The sequence below is a fragment of the Pantherophis guttatus genome, chromosome 5 (genome assembly GCF_059756535.1).
Source record: "Pantherophis guttatus breed Tessera chromosome 5, ASM5975653v1, whole genome shotgun sequence".
Taxonomy (NCBI): Eukaryota; Metazoa; Chordata; class Lepidosauria; order Squamata; family Colubridae; genus Pantherophis; species Pantherophis guttatus.
Genome location: NC_142067.1, coordinates 124,598,569 through 124,616,280, shown reverse-complemented (window position 1 = coordinate 124,616,280; position 17,712 = coordinate 124,598,569). Strand labels below are relative to the sequence as shown.

The window sequence follows — 17,712 nt, the reverse complement described above, 5'->3', positions numbered from 1 at the left end:
TAAACACTCGGCTCCATTCAGTTGCCCAGACTCCACCCCACAAGGGATTATGGGGTCGTTAAAAGATGATGATGATTGGGATCAACTTGCATAACATCGTTCAAAATAATTTGGATATACATTTCCTTAAGTTATAGAATGAATAGTGTATGTATGCGCAAACAATACATACACATACCCTGTTTCCCCGAAAATAAGACATCCCCTGATAATGAGCCCAATCGGGCTTTTGAGCGCATGTGCTAAAATAAGCCTCCCCCCAAAAATAAGTCCTCCCCGAAAATATTTAAACACAGAGTTGGAAATTAGATAAGATGGCAAGAGGAGACCCATCTTGCTCCACGTGCCCCAAAATAATAAGACCTCCCTGAAAATAAGACCAAGCGCTTATTTTGGGGTTCAAAAAAATATAAAACAGGGTCTTATTTTTGGGAAAACACGGTATTCTTCCATGACAGAGTGGTAGGACTTCCAAGAAGTCAACCGATGAAGCACTGATGGGATCCAGATTTGATTTATCTTCAACAAGGTCACTGTGAGATCATGAGATATATATAGTGATCTAAATGCAACAGCTAGCTGCATTTATAATTTATGCACGTGTATATTGTTATATGTTTAAACTTTTGAGACTGATAACTGAAGAATGGAACAAAACACTAGTTTAAAATAACACATTGTATCGCCTCATCTAACACATTAAGAAAGTCCATTGATCAATTGTGTCCATTTTCTTGTTCTTGTGTTAACGCTCCACCTCAATTTATCTATTTTTATAAAATCGCAATCTTGTTTCAGAAATGAAATATCCGACTTAAAGAGTGTTCCTATGCAAATCGACGTGCATTTTAGAAAAAGAGAGAATGGAAGTGGGACAACTGAGTCTCATGGCTTTATTATATTAATCTAGACAGAGCCAAACCAAGCAAGATCGTAGTGGCTGACGGAGGTGCAAAGCAACAGAAACAGGGATAAGAAAATGTGATTTATGAATTACCGTGGTTACAAGGTTTCAAAACAGGTGCTGCAGAAGTAGAGCTGAAGTTCTGGGGTTCATCTGCAGATTTAAAAAAAAAAAAAGTTAAATAAACTATAGATTTCCAAAGTTTTTTTTTTTTTTTAATTAAACCACCAACATAAATTTGGTCATTTTTATAGTTATTACTTTTTTTTTTTTTAATCCAAAGGGACCCATGATTCCACAGAAGTATCCCGTCATAGATAAATCCACAGGCCCTCTGGGACCAAAATACAGAGCAGAATAGAAGGAAGACTTGGAGTGAAGAACCCTGATTTACAAAGCAAGGCTCATTATTTCTCTTAAATCTTGATTCAGGATTACACTTGTTCGCTCTGGACACATAGGGGGAGAAAAGGTGATACTTTCAGTGGCTCACGATGCTCTACATCAAAGGTCTCAAACTCAAGCCCTGTAGGCCAGATCTGGCTCGTGGGGTGCTTAGATCTGGTCTGAGGGGATGCCCTGGAAACAGCAAAGGACCGGCGCGCAGTGCCTCTGCCAGCGAAAACAGAGCTTGGGAGGGCCTCATGTGGCCCATCCAAGTTCCATTTTCTGCTGCAATGGCTTCCTCCAGCCCTCTGCCAGTGAATGTATGTATGTATACACGTGTATACATATCCTGCGAAACCTCTCCACTTTTACGCAAAATTACTACATGGAGAGAATCGTGTCAATATGTGACAAGCCAAAAACACTAAGGAATTTGCAAGGCAAAGTTTTATAAGTGAGTCGCCACAGCCCGTTTTTCCTACGGCAAGCCATCTAGGAATGGAATTTGTCCCGCAAAATTTCATTTTAACTACTTCACTATCTTTAAAGGCTGTTTTATGTTCTCATTACAAAAATATATATATATATTTTCCTGATTCTATCAAAAAATGTAAATGTTTATACACAAACCTATTTCTTTGTTCGCCTTTTTACGCTTTAAATCCATGTTTCTAAGTTATTTCTGGTTGCATCCTCTTCCCCACCAGGAGTTTGAAGAATCTCAGTTTTTTTATTGTGTCACTTGTAAAACTTTTACATTTGCTTGTAAAAACATTCAGAGGTTGGCAACCTTAAACACTCAAAGAGCCATTTGGACCCGTTTCCCACAGAAAAGAAAACACCGGGAGCCACAAAACCTTTCCCGTGCCTGACTATTTCCTGAGCGGCCATATAACTAGCATATGTAGTTGAATTAAACATTCTGGGTTTTTCTGAAACTTTTCTTTTCTTGGATTTATCCATGGTTGGCCTACCAGGAGTCGAAAAGCTCAATAAATCGTGTGCCAGTAGGTGTCGGACATTGGCGGTTGTGACACATATTTTGAGTGACAGGGAGCCGCAGCAGAGTGGTGAAAGAGCCACATGCGGCTCCAGAGCCACGGGTTGCTGATCTCTGGTTTAGGTGGACATCCCTGCTCCATTTGCCTTTGTGATATTAAAATGGATATTAAAAAAAAAACCCAGCTCCGAAGCAATTTTGGCCTGCATTTTTCCACTAATGGGTGGGTTATTTTTAAACTAGGATTGGTGGCATGATTCTATAGAAAATAAGAGAGCGAGGGGGGGGGGGACGGAGGGGGGAGGACGGAAAGAGAGATAAAATTATTTACCTTTAAACCTGGGTGCTCGTTTTCTTCGATCGCGGAAAGCCGCCCCTGACTGCAGCGCCTCCAGCAAACTATCCATCACTCCTGTCTCGTCCTTCTCTGTGAAAACAAATGGAGGGAATTCCTTGTTTTCTGGGTTACCACAGTAATGTCAAAGGATTGTAGAGGGATACAGGAAAGGCGCTAGCAATAAAAACCTGACCGTTCCCAATTCAGAGAAACCTTTAAATTTACTCATCAATCAGATTTTTCAAGAAGGGAGAGCTCGGAGATCGTTTTCGCCTGCAGCAGATTCAACTTAGTTTGATTAAGTTCACAAAAATCCAACGCATCCTAAAAAGAAGACGCAACAAGAATGTTAAGCGTTAACGCGGCTTTGTCCTCGCACTGTTGCGTTCTTCTTAAAGCTTTGAATGAAAACCGGAGATCACGGTCACACAGAAATTCTCTTGAAGGAATTTATCCGTGAGGCTACAATCTGAAGTGCTGACATTCATCCTTTGCAAAAGCTGCATTAAGCTCTTCTCCTTCTGCCTTTCTTTAATGGATAAAAGCATAGATGGCTCTCTAGTGCTTCCACTCTAAGACCTGTAAATTATTATGCCAAACTTTTATATTCTTTTTTTTCCTAAAGTTAACATTGCATTGAAAAGGAAAATTCTCCCCAAGACTGCTAGACACCAAGCAATCATTTCTCTTATAATTCCAGAGGATGTTATAAAGCCACTTACAGCCTCAAGAGCAGCTGAAAAACTATGTGCGTATAATATCCCCTTGACAATAATTTCCATCTGTAACCGGAGTAATTTAAAAAAGAATAAATCTGCATGTATACGCTGCTTGTTAAATAATTGAGAAATGTCTTTGGTTTCTTAAACACAATACTAATACTTCTGGGTCGGAAGCACTGAAGTGTTTCTGTGACGAAAGGATTTGTCGGTGACATCACCGATGCCCGGGGATGTGGGCTCCTTTCATGTATCTGTGAAGTGTGGGCACCCGCTTTTGAACCGCTGGATTGGTGGGAGCTGGAGCGTTTGACGGGAACTCAACCTGCCCAGCGACAGCAACTGGTTTCGAACACGAGGCTGCCAATCGTCAGCCCAGCGTTCTAACCTCAGGAGCCACCGTGCTCTTCTTAAACACAATGTGTTCATTATATATATATTTAAATGATTAGTTACCTTAGTTTTAATCAAAAGGAGTTGAAAGGAGAATAAGATTAATACCAGAAGATTAAATGCTTCAGCCATTTAACCCATTCAGCCCTAGTGCTGCGTAACGGGGTGAGCTCCCATTACTTGTCCCAGCTTCTGCCAACCTAGCAGTTCAAAGCATGTAAAAAATGCAAGTAGAAAAATAGGGACCACTTTGGTGAGAAGATAACAAGTATTCCGTGTGCCTTTGGTGTTTAGTCATGCCAGCCACATGACCACAGAGACATCTTTGGATAGTGCTGGCTCTTCGGCTTTGAAATGGAGATGAGCACTGCCCCCTAGAGTCAGGAACGACTAGCACATATGTGTGAGAGGAACCTTTACCTTTACCATTTATGTACTGAAATATAAAAGTTATAACTAGAACTCTATGGCTTAGCTATCCCTGCGACTTACTCGGAGAAAGAGATCTGAAAGAATCTGGGAGTTTATTTGCTTATTATTAAATGTATTGGCCGCTCTTTTTACCACAGGATAACTGTCTGTGATAAGATAAGAGTTACAGTATATATTTGCTTTTCTTAAGCAAGGGTTGGGTAGAAGTCAGCAAGTTTAGCATGAAATCAGGGGCAGTAGAGAGGTGTCAGAAAATACAAGTATTTATAGTTAATCTAAAACTGTACAACTGAGCAGAAGTCCGCCAACTGTCAAGACCTTCTGGTAGCTGATTTGCAACACTGAGACACTGTCAGATAATTTCAAAACTTTTAAAACTCCTGACTTAAAAAATAGTGAATGAACTTTCTAATTGCTATCTGAGCCTAATTCAAGGTTCTTCTTGGGGTGGAGAAAGCGAGACACAGTTGAGGCTCAAATTTGTCCGCGGGATTGTCTACTCCGTTACCAAACCTTAAATTCTCCAGTTTTCAAGAGGACATCTTTGGCAGATAGCAACCCTTAGGCCAACGAACAACAAGAGCAAAATTTCTGCTTTTTCCACCAATCAATTCCACTTCACTGTGGAATTTGATTGCCCGGGGGCAGTTCAGGTGGGGTCTTAAACCTTCCTGGTTGCCTCAGGCCATCAGACGCGCTGATTTTGTTTCTTTTTGTTATTCTTTTTCTTGTCGTTGCAGACAAGTTTTATTGCAAGAGCCAATGGAAGAGTGGGTTGATGAACAGATAATTCTGGATACAATAAATAAATAAAGGCAGGACACTTGTATTGATTGAAATAATTAGTAGGCAACATAACAAATGGGGTTTACTCTTATTCAAGCCAGATCTAAATTGGGTAGCTTTGTCATTCATCACCAGTACTCTGTATCTCATCTGGAAACAACCTGGCAGCTGGCATTTCCTTGCCAATTACCCACAAACACACTTGAAGTTCGTAATTACTTTACTCGGAATCAGGGGCCCGTCCTGTTGACAACCCTCAGGCTGCATTAAAAATTGAGCGCTATTGATATGGGAAATTATTACTGGAGTTAAAAAAAAAGAAAACCAAGCTTTTTATAGTTATGCATAATCACCGGGAAACTCTCTCTGGGCAGTCGAACATTTTGTAGGAACATCAAGCACTACGGAAGTTGGATAATCTAGAGCCGTAGGATACGATTTCTCCAGGCAATACAGTTGTTTTATATATTTATATACATCTACATATCTACATATATATATACCTGGCTAGAAGAAAAACACACACACACACACACACACACACACACATATATATATATATATATTCTCAGGTTTTCGCGGGTGTTTGTATGTAGGTCTTTGGTTATTCGGGTCTTCTCCCACGTAAAATTGGAAGTGTCTTAGCGACGTTTCGACGAAGTCTCATTCGTCATCTTCAGGCTGGTGTTCTCGGCTTCGTGCTTCACATTGCTCCTGGAAGCACGAAGCCGAGAACACCAGCCTGAAGATGACGAATAAGACTTCGTCGAAACGTCGCCAAGACACTTCCAATTTTACGTGGGAGAAGACCCGAATAACCAAAGACCTATATATATATATATATATATACACACACACATAGACACACACAGTATATATATATATATATATAGCAGAAATGTGTGTGACTATTCGTTTGTAGATAGAATAAAAAATAACGTTCAGAATGTTAACTACAATGTGGACTTCAAAAAACACACATGTTAAACAAAGAAAAAGAAAGGAAAGAATGTGTGCTTCTTGGCAACCTAACATTACTGCAGAAGCCAAGAGGCACTTGTAACATTAACACAATCACCAGTGTGCTTACTGTTTTGCAACCTATTATTTTTCTCCCTAACGGTGCATTTTTAAAAGATCCTGTTATGAGAGCCATCAAGCAGCCTACATCGGCAATCAGCACAGAAAGCTTAACTGTACGTCAGGCTATAAATCTCATTAGATTTGGAGAATTCCAAATCCGCGTCCTGGAGGAACCTTAAACCAGCTCTGGGTAGTCATCTCTTGAATTGAGATTCTGCTAGATAACGTTATCTGGTCCCATCTTTTGACAGGTGTTTTTTCTCCCGTTTTCAATCCTTGCGTTAGACGGTTCAAAGCGCCGTTTTACAGAGTCCATGCAGATTGTCAGAGTTTTAAGTTACCCATACCCTGCTGCCAGAGGTGAAATGCTACCGGTTCGCTCCGGTTCAGGCGAACTGGTAATGATAAAAACTACAGGTTTGAGCGAACTGGTAGTAAAAAAAAAAGCTACCGGTTTGGGCGAACCGGTATTTCCGACGATCAGCTGTACAGCGGGGTTTAGCTTTGCTAGAAAACAGGAAATCCTGCTTTCTAGCAAAGCTAAATCGCGCGTCCCAGCTGATCCCCCCTTGCTGTTCTACTTACCTTCCAAGCCTCCTTTTGGTGCGTATTGAGCATGCCCGAATTTGGTATGCACTGCGCATGCGCACACTGCGCGCATTGGTCGCGAGGTGGGCATGCACGGCCAGCAAACCGGTAGCAAACCGGTTTGGATTTCACCACTGCCTGCAGCCCACCTGCTCCTTGCTGTTAGTTTTTTGGCCACTTCACTTTCTCCTTGAGAGAGAGAGCAAGCCAGCACAAAGGAAGACATGAATCAGAAGGAAAGAGGAATCAGCGCCTTCAAAAGAAACCAATTTTGCAATCCAGGTTCCAGTTCTGAGTGTGATGAGATGCTACAGATTTTCTTGCTGGAAGCGAGAAAGGGTTAACTGTGGGTGCACGTCCTCTCTTATTAAATCGACATTTGTCTAAAAGTGGTTACAATTTGAGGACGAGCAAAAGAATATAGAGGGGATCAATCAGACCTAAACGCAGCAGGGAATTTTAAGTAAACCACTTGTTCTGCCTTAGCAAGCCCAAATCAGGTTGCTCTGACCACATTACCTGTTTTAATGTCCAGCAGGTGCTTTTTCTTCTGTTGTTTTTCTAGTTTTTCTTTTTCTGCTTTCTCTTGAGCTATTCTAGCACGCCTCTGCTTTTCTTCCATTTCTTTCCTTCTCATATTATCCTTTGCTGCTTGCTAGAGAGAGAAAAATACATTGTCAAATATTAAGATTTGCTTTTTTAAAGATTTCACAAGAGAACGATGATGTATTTTTGCTTGGTTCACACAAAAGCAATTGGCTTAAGACTTAAGGAGTGTCATCCTTAGAGGATCACAGGACCAGATCTTCTCAATTGATCTCCGCTTCCTGGAATAGCACGCCTTCTGACATTAGACTGGCCCACAACTTATAGCTGTTTTGGAAAACCATTAAAAGCATGGCTATGTTCTCTTGGGCAAAACTAGTACATATTTATCTCCAACTTCAAATTCCCCACTTGGTCAGAAAGTTCATAAGATGCCCTTAGATCAGGGGTGTCAAACTCAATTTCATTGAGGCCCTCATCAAGCTCATGTTTGACCTTGAGGGGCCGAGATAGGCGTGGCCGTGGTGGGTGTGGCCAGCTCAACATCACTCGTGTCGGGGTGCCTGTGGCGGCCCGAATGCTCTGCCAGCGAAAACGGGCTGCAACCCTCTGCCAGTGAAAACGGGGCTTGGGAGTGCTGCGCACGACCCTCGCAAGCTCAGTTTTTCGCTGCGACGGCCTCCTGCAACCCTCTGCCAGCAAAGACGGAGCTCAGGAGGGCCACACGCAGCCTTCCCGAGCTCCATTTTTGCTGGCAGAGGCACTGTGGGCTGGTCCTTCACTGTTTCCAGGGTGAATCTGGCCCCCAGGCCTTGAATTTGACACCCCTGCCTTAGATTATTTGTTCTCCTGGCCTGTTTTTTGTACTAATTTAGAATGATGATGGGGGGAACAAAACTTCACATTTAGCTCTCATGTTTCTGAAGGAAGAAGGATTTTGGTGTAACAGCTCAACAATTGAGCAGTAGGCTGAAGTAACTGGTCAATCGCGTTTTCTTCCAGCTAACCCAACTCCCATGGTTCCAGAAGACATCAATGATAAAACCAGTATGATGTTGTTATCAGGAAAGCTATAGAAGAATGCCTGCATAATCTTCAAGAGTTGAGTACAGCTTGGAGTGAGGCAGTGGTGGGTTCCTCCCGGTTCGGCCTGGTTCCGCAGAGCCGGTAGCGGTAACAATATGACGTCACTGAACCGGTTCTGCCCCCCTCCCCGCATTATTCTTACCTTTTATTTGGCCCCACCCCCAATCTATTGCTGCCTCCTGAGTCCCAGCTGATTGGCTAGAAGGAAAAAAACTGTTTAAACTCTTGCCACGGGGCTTCAAAGAGCCGCCCTACAGCTGATCAGTGTTAAAAGAAAACAAATGAGTAGACTGGTGCCTCCAAAAATAAATGAGTAGACCGGTGCCTCTAAAAACAAATGAGTAGACCGGTGCCTGCAAAAACAAATAGGTAGACTGGTGTGTCCAAAAACAAATGAGTAGACCGGTACAGCTCTGCAAGCAGTTAAAAGCCTGGTAGACCAGTACCTCTGCTAAATCCTAAAGAATTGTCACATGTTCATCAAGCCACGCCCACAAAATAAGCCACACCCACAAAATCGGTAGTAAAAAAAATTAGAACCCACCCCTGGAGTGAGGTCTATGACAATTCTCCATGGCCAATTTGTCGCAGGAAAACTCGCCATGGCCAAACAGCTGTGGGCCAACTTGCCATGGGCCAAAAGTTACACTAATATCAAAGCAACGGTGGCGTAGATTCATTAAAGGAAGGATGCAGAAAGAGGAACAAAAGAACGAAATGGGAATGACAAAAATTAAAATCATCATCATCCTCTTTTAACGACCCCATAATCCCTTGAGGAGTGGAGTCTGGGCAACTGAATGGAGCTGAGTGTTTACTGGCTGGATGCCCTTCCTATCGCAAATGCGGAATTTTAGTCAGCGGGTGTATTCTTAACGTGCCCTGAGAAATATCTAGGATTAAACTCACAACCTCCTGATTGTGAGGTGAGAGCTCCACCTCTAGGCCACCGCACCACTCACAAAAATTAAAATATATATTTTTAAAAATTTATTTGAAATAATTAAATTGAATTGCTAAATTGTCCCGTAGTGTGTTGGTCAAAGAGAGTTGGAACAACTCTATGGGGAGTTCGTGGTGCGTTTGCCGAAGCGAGTTGGCTGCAGCGAATGGCCCCATTCCCCTCGGGGTGGAGGGGAGCACAAGTCTAATGAACGGCATGCTAAAAGCAAGACAAAACACAGAGAAGAGGACAAAAAGAAATGGAAAGAAAGCATAATTAAATTTACTAGATTAACAGGATTACGCGCTAAGTACCCAAATGATTAGAATTAAATACTATTCAGGGGCAAAGATGGGAAATAAAAGCAATCAAGGATAATAACAGAAGGACTTTTGACCCTTGCTATTCCTGTGCAGCGTATCATTTTGTTCTGTGCGCCTTACCGTGAACATCGTTTTGAAGTTGCTCAAGTCGGTGAGGAATTCTTCTACCGAGATTTTCTTTAAATCAATGGCATAATATTCCATGACATCCCGGTACAGATTTTCCATGCTTTTGTGTATGGTAGAAAGTTGCTTGAACTGCTCTTTTGCTTGGACGAGAAAGCTGTGCTGTGCTTGTTAAAGTTATATTCAGAGTAGAGCGGTATTAAAATAAGCCAAGACGGAGATTTTTCAAAAGCTTTGCTAAGACTATTCACAAAGTACTAAGATGGGCAGCGTATAACAGATAACCTATTTTTTTCCCCTCTTGCAACAATAGCATTCCTTTCGCGATAGACTGGGGTTTAATATCTTTTAGAAAGGATTTCTCATAGGAAACCAATGCAATCAGCAATTAGGCATCCCAGCAACTTATTAAGGGCTGTATGAAATTATGGGGGAAATTGTTTGATACTAGTTATCCAAAAACGATTCTTTACTATAATGCTTGTGGTTTAGATTTCTACTAAATTGTAAAGGTTCCCCTCGCACATATGTCCTAGCCATTCCTGACTCTAGGAGGTGATGCTCATCTCTGTTTCAAAGCCGAAGAGCCAGCGCTGTCCAAAGACGTCTCCGTGGTCATGTGGCCGGCATGACTAAAGGCCAAAGGCGCACGGAACGCTGTTACCTTCCCACCAAAGGTGGTCCCTATTTTTCTACTTGCATTTTTTACGTGCTTTCGAACTGCTAGGTTGGCAGAAGCTGGGACAAGTAACGGGAGCTCACCCCATTACACGGCACTAGGGATTCGAACTGCTGAACTGACGACCTTTTGATCGACAAGCTCAGTATCTTAGCCACTGAGCCACCGCGTCCTGAAAAAGGATCTATTAAAAGGATCTAATTTAAATAGCTCTTAAAAGGATCTATTTAAGCCCATGGTACTGTGGTCTACATATCCTGAATAATCTTAACATCTCTAGCATGTTTTATTCTGCCCCAGTACTGTGTTCTAATCAACAACGTTCATCGGTTGAGGAATATCCTATCCCTATAACTGATCATTTGGAGCTAGGTCAGAAGTACAGAACTTGTTTTAATGCTTTAACAAGCCACCACGTCCCCCTTGTTCTGACTTAGGCTTCACCAAATCACGAAACAGACTCCTTGTCCCGAAAAACCGCTTTTTATTTGGCTAATGTGAATTCCTAGCATTCACATCCAGCAAAGTCCCGGCAAACAAGTCTTTCAAGGGTGAATTGCAACAACAGACCTTATCAGTCCTTGGATAGCTGCCGGCCAATAGCTTCCAGGTACAACGCTGTACAATGAAACACTTGGCAAAGAGTCTCTGCGAGGCACGAACTCAGATAAGCAAATCTTCACACTAATAAACGAACTAATTATCTCCTGAAAACACCACTCCCCTTTTGCTATTTATTCCCTATGGGAGGGGACATTCAGTGTCCCCTTTTGCTTCTACTCCCGAGTCGACCCCTGTTCCTTAATTGTTCCCTTCTCCTGAGAGCTCTGCGTATGCGCACATCGGGAACAGGCTCCAGCTGTTTTTCTGCCCCACTTATCTCCGACTCCGAAGGTAGCTGATAACTGCCAGACGGCCCTGGCCCCCTCTCTGCCTCAGATGCAGAGCACTCATCAGAGCCTTCCCCAGACTCAAGGACTGGCCCATGTCCCTCCCCAACCTCTTCACTGTCTGAGTCTGCCGCCACAACACAAATATTATAATCCATACGAACCTATTATCTAGTGCAGTGTTATGTACGTCATTTTTTAAAAAAATATTACAAGCTTTAACCAGTAAAGTCTTTTTTTTTTTTTTAGGAGCGTCAAAATAATCGCAAATAAACATTGACTAGGCAACAATCCATCAGGCATCTTAAATCTTACTAGAGATCCTCTGCCTTGGTGCTAGATCTCAAAATGTTGCAACATTGCTGGTCGGATAAAAAGCCTTATCGGAAAGTAGGAAATCTTCATTGAATGGTAGATTGTGTAGGGATGTGATGACGAACCTATGGCACGCGTGCCACAGGTGGCACACGGAGCCATATCTGTGGGCACGTGAGCATTGCCCTAGCTCAGCTCCAGCATGCATGCGTATGCGAACCAGCTGATTTTGGGGCCTTTTGGGCCCACCGGAAATCGGGAAACTGAGCCCACCGTGCCATTGTGTACCAAAAGGGGGGGACGCAAGGGGGGGTCACATGTGCATGCACGGGGGGGGCAGGCACATTGAATTATGGGTGTCAGCACACGTGTGCTCAACCCCCTGCACTCCCTCTCCGCTTTTGGCACGCGATGGCAAAAAGGTTAGCCATCACTGGTCTAGGGAATGCCGATAGAAGGGACAGCGTAAGATTTTGATGAAGTATTGTGTGAATCATTTGTCCCAGATAAACTAGCCCAGATGCATAGCTGAAGTATATGTATTTTCATGCCAACTGCTGTCAGCGTTTGTCAAAGCCAGCCAGTTTCATCAAGGCTTAAAATTCTGGGAACGGTTTTTATATACAATTAGGAGGGGGAAAAATCTAAGTATGCAAATCATTTCATTATAAAGTCCCCACTCGCATATGTATTTATTAGTTGCAAATGCTTCGTATTTTTTTTCTTACTCGAGTTTATGGTGCCAAATCACTGCATTGAATCTACCAAGTTATTTATTTAAGTGTTTATTGCATAAAACACTTCTATTTTATATTCTATGGCAGCACTGTAGGTTTTCTTGTCTCTACAAAAGGGCATTAAAAAAATTAAAATGGATAAAATAAAATAAAAAATGGTTTACGATTGTTTGGCTTTATTTTTATATTTCAGCTCCCGGCCCCCAACGTTTTACAAATTCTAGATTAAATATCAAGCTAAGAAATCAAGGAAAGATCTAGCTGTTAATGATGCAATGTTTCTAAACTTTCGCTAAATATAAATCTACATTCTGAGACCAGTGGTGAAATCCAATTTTTTTTTATTACCGGTTCTGTGGACGTGGCTTGGTGGGCGTGGTGTGGTTTAGTGGGCGTGGCAGGGGAAAGATACTGCAAAACCCCATTCCCGCCCCACTCCTGGGGGAAGGATATTGCAAAATCTCCATTCCCACCCCACTCTGGGGCCAGCCAGAGGTGGTATTTGCTGGTTCTCCGAATTCTACTCAAAATTTCCGCTACCGGTTCTCCAGAACCTGTCAGAACCTGTTGGATTTCACTCCTGTCTGAGACATTTATTGCAGAGCAAGTCTTGCTGGCAAATGGATGCACTCTATTACAGAACTCTCTCTCCTTACACACACACACACACACACACACACACACACACACACGCACGCACACATATCATGGCTTTCAAATGGGGAAAGTGGAGATAGGCCTGAAGATCAATCATTGCTAGTAATTAATTAGGGTTTAGTTAGTTCATTATAGCTCTCCTCTATCCTCCTCCCATTTTTCTTCCATCCTTTTTGCCCCTTTCCTCCATTAATAGGTAGAAGGAAGGAGAATTCACATGAACAAAGTATGAGACGGGTTTGTGTGTCTAGGAAAGAGGGGTTGAGAATATGCAATAAATCCTAAGGAAAAAAAGGAAGTGAAATATAACATACAACGTACCATTCTGGTCATAAAATCAATATTCAATTAAAAATGGATTTGCTATATTTAAAAAGGCCCTTCAAAATACGAAACAAGACATGCGGGCCAAAGAAAAAATAATGAGGAGCATTAAAGTATTACACCCTCTTTTTTTTTTTTTTTTTTTGGCTTTAAATTACTTTGTAAATCATATGTGCATGTTTAAGGGTAACTTCATAAATGTTTCTCAAATAATTCCTCTTTGTTTTACTTACTGTTTAAATCCAGCATTGGATAGCTGTTGTGACCTAGGCTTACTGAGTCATTACAATACACAATTAGTCCCAAACAAACCTATTTTATTGTAACAGCTGAGAATTACCTTCATTCCCAGCTGAGTCCCAATTAATTACAAAGCAAGTCCTTCGGAAGAAGTCCTTCGGGATAATCACCAACCTTTATCTGCTTTGACACCCTGCCAAAGGCCTTACTTGGCAAAGCCCCACGAAGTTCAGAAACAAACAAGAGATGCCGACTGGAAACAGAATTAGCAACGTTGTTTTCCTGCAAAAGGCCCAAGTGCCTTTGTTTCTCTTTTAAGCCTTATGGGAGGGGTCAATCATCTCCTGGCCTTACTCCCAAGTCGTCCCTTTTGCTTTAGCTACTCTTGCCTTCTGGCAGCTCTGCGCATGCGTGCACTAGGAACAGGCTCCTCCTGTTCCTCTGCCTCTCTGCTGTCTGACTCTGGGGGCTCCGGAATCCGTGCATCACTCCCAGATGGCCCTGGCCCAATCTCTGCCTCTGACGCAGAGCCCTCATCTGGGCCTTCCCCAGACTCCAGGACTGGCCCATGTTCCTCCCCAGCCTCCTCACTGTCCAACTCCGCTGCCAGCTCCGCAGGCTGCTGGTGGACCACAACAATAGGAGCCTGGATAGCTCAGCAGACTAATGCATTGTAATTTAACTCCAGCTGTCTGCAATTAGTAAATTTGAATCTTGCCAGGCTCAAGGTTGACTCAGCCTTCCATCCTTTCTAAGGTAGGTAAATTGAGGACCCAGTTTGTGGGGGCAATAAGCTGACTTTGTATAAATATACAAAAGTATGAAGGCTATTGCTTAACACATTGTAAGCCGCCCTGAGTCTCCGGAGAAGGGCGGCATATAAATCAAATAAAAAAAAAAAAATAGCAGAAGAGGTACAGAGAGATTAAGAACCTCTTTGATGGCTCTGATTTTTGCCATCCAAATATGACAAGACTTTTTTAATCAACCAAATTTGATAAGGCAATATTTCAGGGGCTTTCATGGAGGAGAGGGGGTCGATTTATTCTCCAAAGCACCTGAGGGCAGGACAAGAAGCAATGGGTGGAGTTAAGGAGTTGCCTATAGAATAAAAGCTGAGGCTGTATGAAAAGTGTTTTGCAAATTTTTAGAATCATTATCCTGCCTTTTTAAATATTTCGGATGGTGTTTTTTTTTTTTTTTTTAACTGAGCAGTTGAAAAAAAACGTGAACTATTCTATTTTCCAACCATAACAACAGTCGCTGGACAGCTTCTTCAAGCTATGCGGGATCATCCAACATTTGCATCAAATACACCGTTTTTCCTGTACACATTTTTTTTTTTTAATTAGCAAGCACCAGCAACAAATGTAATTCCACTGCTCCCCAATTATTCTCTGTCTACGGGGAATGTTAACAGGAGGCGATTACATTTTAACAGTGTTTAAAGATCAAACCATCTGTTTAAGTGTCGCGTGTGGGATTTAGCTTCGAGTGCTTATGCATTTTTGTGAAATTTCCAATAACTTTTTGTTTTATAAGCTTACAACGTATGCATGGCTCTGTTGTCTATGTTACCCAAACATCTCACATTAAAGAAATATTTCCTAATACTACATCTTGGAACGAAGTACAATCATCATCAGCTTGCCATATTACCAGTTTCCAAAGTGGGAATTGCCCATCGTAGACAACTGTCTCTTTAAAACGAAACAAAAAGAATATTTCTCATTCTGTTCCATTGGAGTTAGAAAGACTAAATTTTCACTTTAAACTCATGACCTCTACAAAGTAGAAAGGGAAGAATCATTAAGCCTTGTTGACTGCTGGGGAGGACAAAAAAAAATCTTCATTGTGGTGCTTTTAGGCAAAATTGTTTTAAAATGTGAACAGGGAAACACATTCTGGTGCCATCATTTTCTAAACCACAAGCAATGTAACTGGAAAAGCGTGCATGATTTGGATGGGTGGGTGGGCGGAAAGAAAGGGTGATTTACTTTTTATACAATTACATTAAACAATTGTACTAAACAAAGCTATAAAGTCTATTTCAAGCAATAAATTATTTTAAATACTCTACAAAAAATAAGGGAAATTAATCCAGTGTTATTTCTACAAAACACTAACCAAGCTTAGCTTAAAGAGAATTCAGAATGGGTTAACCCAGGGGTGGGCAATTGTGGCTCATTTACAACCTGTGGACTTCAACTCCCAGAATTCCTGAGCTGTCAAGCCAAGCTGTCTCAGGAATTCTGGGACTTGAAGTCCACAGGTTGTAAATGAGCCACAATTGCCCACCCCTGGGTTAACTGAACAAGTCCATCTCAATGGACAGACAGTTCTCCCTGAATTCTAATAAAACCACTACCTAATGCTCACCAGTTAGAAGAAAAATGTGGTAGGAAATGCTCCCGGTTCAGACCGGATCGCCCGATCCGATAGCGATGGCGGAGGATGGTTCGGAGAACCGGTAGCAAAAATCCCTGCCCCCCCCCATGCCCAGCTGAGCTGAGTGATCATCAGAGGCTTTTTTTTTTTTTTTAATTTTTAATAGCATTTTTTCTACCTCTTCGGCCGAAAAAAAAAATGCTTTTTTAAAAAAAAAAGAGCCTCTGATGATCGCACGGCTCATCTGGGATCGTCAGAGTCTTTTAAAAGCATTTTTTCTATAACCTCTTTGGCCGAAGAGGTTGTAGAAAAAATGTTTTTAAAAGAAAAAAAAATCTCTGCTGTTCAGGCAACTCAGCTGGGATCGTCAGAGCCTTTTAAAAGCATTTTTTAACAACCTTTTTGGCAGAAGAGGTTGTAGAAAAAATGCTTTGAAAAGTAAAAAAACAACAACAACAAAACCCAGTCACATTACCCCACCAAGCCACGCCCACAGAACTGAAAATAACAAATTTTACATTTCACCACTGATTTAGATTATTTGTAATTTAAAACAGTCAAAACTGGTGTCGTCAAAACCGAGGACTGCACACGGTATACAAGTTATGCAAATAAATTTAAAACATATTCTGAACACAAAGTACATCAGTTATTTGACAACAACAAAAGGATATGGACATTTTTGTCACAAATTTGTCATGAGGGTCTGTGGATTGAGGAAAGGTCTCCAAATCCTTCCCGAGTTGTTTGATCTGCCCTTCCATCTGTTTCAGGCTCTTTTCCAAGCTCTCTGCTGAAACTAAATGCATGTAAACCACAAAGATACATCTTTAATTATTGATAATTTTTAAAGGATGGGATACACAGAAACGACTCCAGTTTCATAGCATAAACAAGTTACTTTAGACAAAATAAGATAATGCATGCATTTACTATTTCAAGAAATGAAAACCTGTTTCATGGTCAATGTAGGATTATAAACATTCCTCATGGAAATTAAAGATTGAAAGATAATAAGAATTATATCCATTGAATTCATTCTAAAAGGAAGATTTTCTAACGAGATCCTGTGTCTAAAAAATTCTTTATAACCTGCAAATATATTATTATTATTATTATTATTATTATTATTATTATTATTATTATTATTATTATTATTATTACTATTTCCAGGACCGATAAATATAACCAATAACATATATTTCACCTGAGATCCTGACTTCGTGTACCCAATAATCTGATCATCAGTCATTGAACTATTTCAGATCTTACAGTTGACCTGTTAGTTCTAGTAACTTTTCTCCCACAGTTACAAAACAAGGTTCTCAAACATGTAATTCTTTGAGCATTAACAAATCAGAACGTCATTTTTCCTTATCAGAATATTGCTTATATCCTGAGCTATTCTGTAGCACCAACCTTCTCTTTCAAGGGGATCAACCAGTGGTGAAATTCAGGCGGTTCTATCCGGCTCGCGCAAACCGGTAGCGCCGGCGGCGGGAGGCTCCAGCACTAACATACTATTAGATGCTTACCATCTGAATTTTTTAAAAGAAATCTAATCTCCAATTTTATTGGCACCACAACACGTACAAACAACAAAGAAGCCCCCAAAGTGTTTCAGATCTGAGGCACTAATAACCATGGGACATCTAGGCTTCTTTGACTGCTTTGATTGTCCCACATTATTCCTTCTAAAGGTGCTTTTTCAAGAGGCAACTGGACTTTCTGTTTTTTTTCTTTGAAGACGTTTCCCTTCTCATCCAAGAAACTTCTTCAGCTCTGACTGGATGGTGGGGAATGGAAGGATTTACACTCTTTGCAGACAG

At 41.4% G+C, this 17,712-nt stretch overlaps 1 protein-coding gene across 3 annotated transcripts in view; it reads right to left on the bottom strand.

The window, feature by feature from the left end:
- DIAPH3 (diaphanous related formin 3) overlaps positions 1–17,712 on the bottom strand; it is a 131,813-nt gene that overhangs the window by 51,599 nt on the left and 62,502 nt on the right. For all 3 annotated transcript variants that reach the window (XM_087895557.1, XM_087895558.1, XM_087895559.1), the window contains 5 exons: positions 16,559–16,682; positions 9,648–9,813; positions 7,149–7,284; positions 2,623–2,718; positions 998–1,057 (listed from right to left, as the gene is read on the bottom strand). In XM_087895557.1, the coding sequence (XP_087751683.1) occupies positions 998–1,057; positions 2,623–2,718; positions 7,149–7,284; positions 9,648–9,813; positions 16,559–16,682 (582 nt within the window). The remainder of the gene's footprint in view (positions 1–997; positions 1,058–2,622; positions 2,719–7,148; positions 7,285–9,647; positions 9,814–16,558; positions 16,683–17,712) is intronic.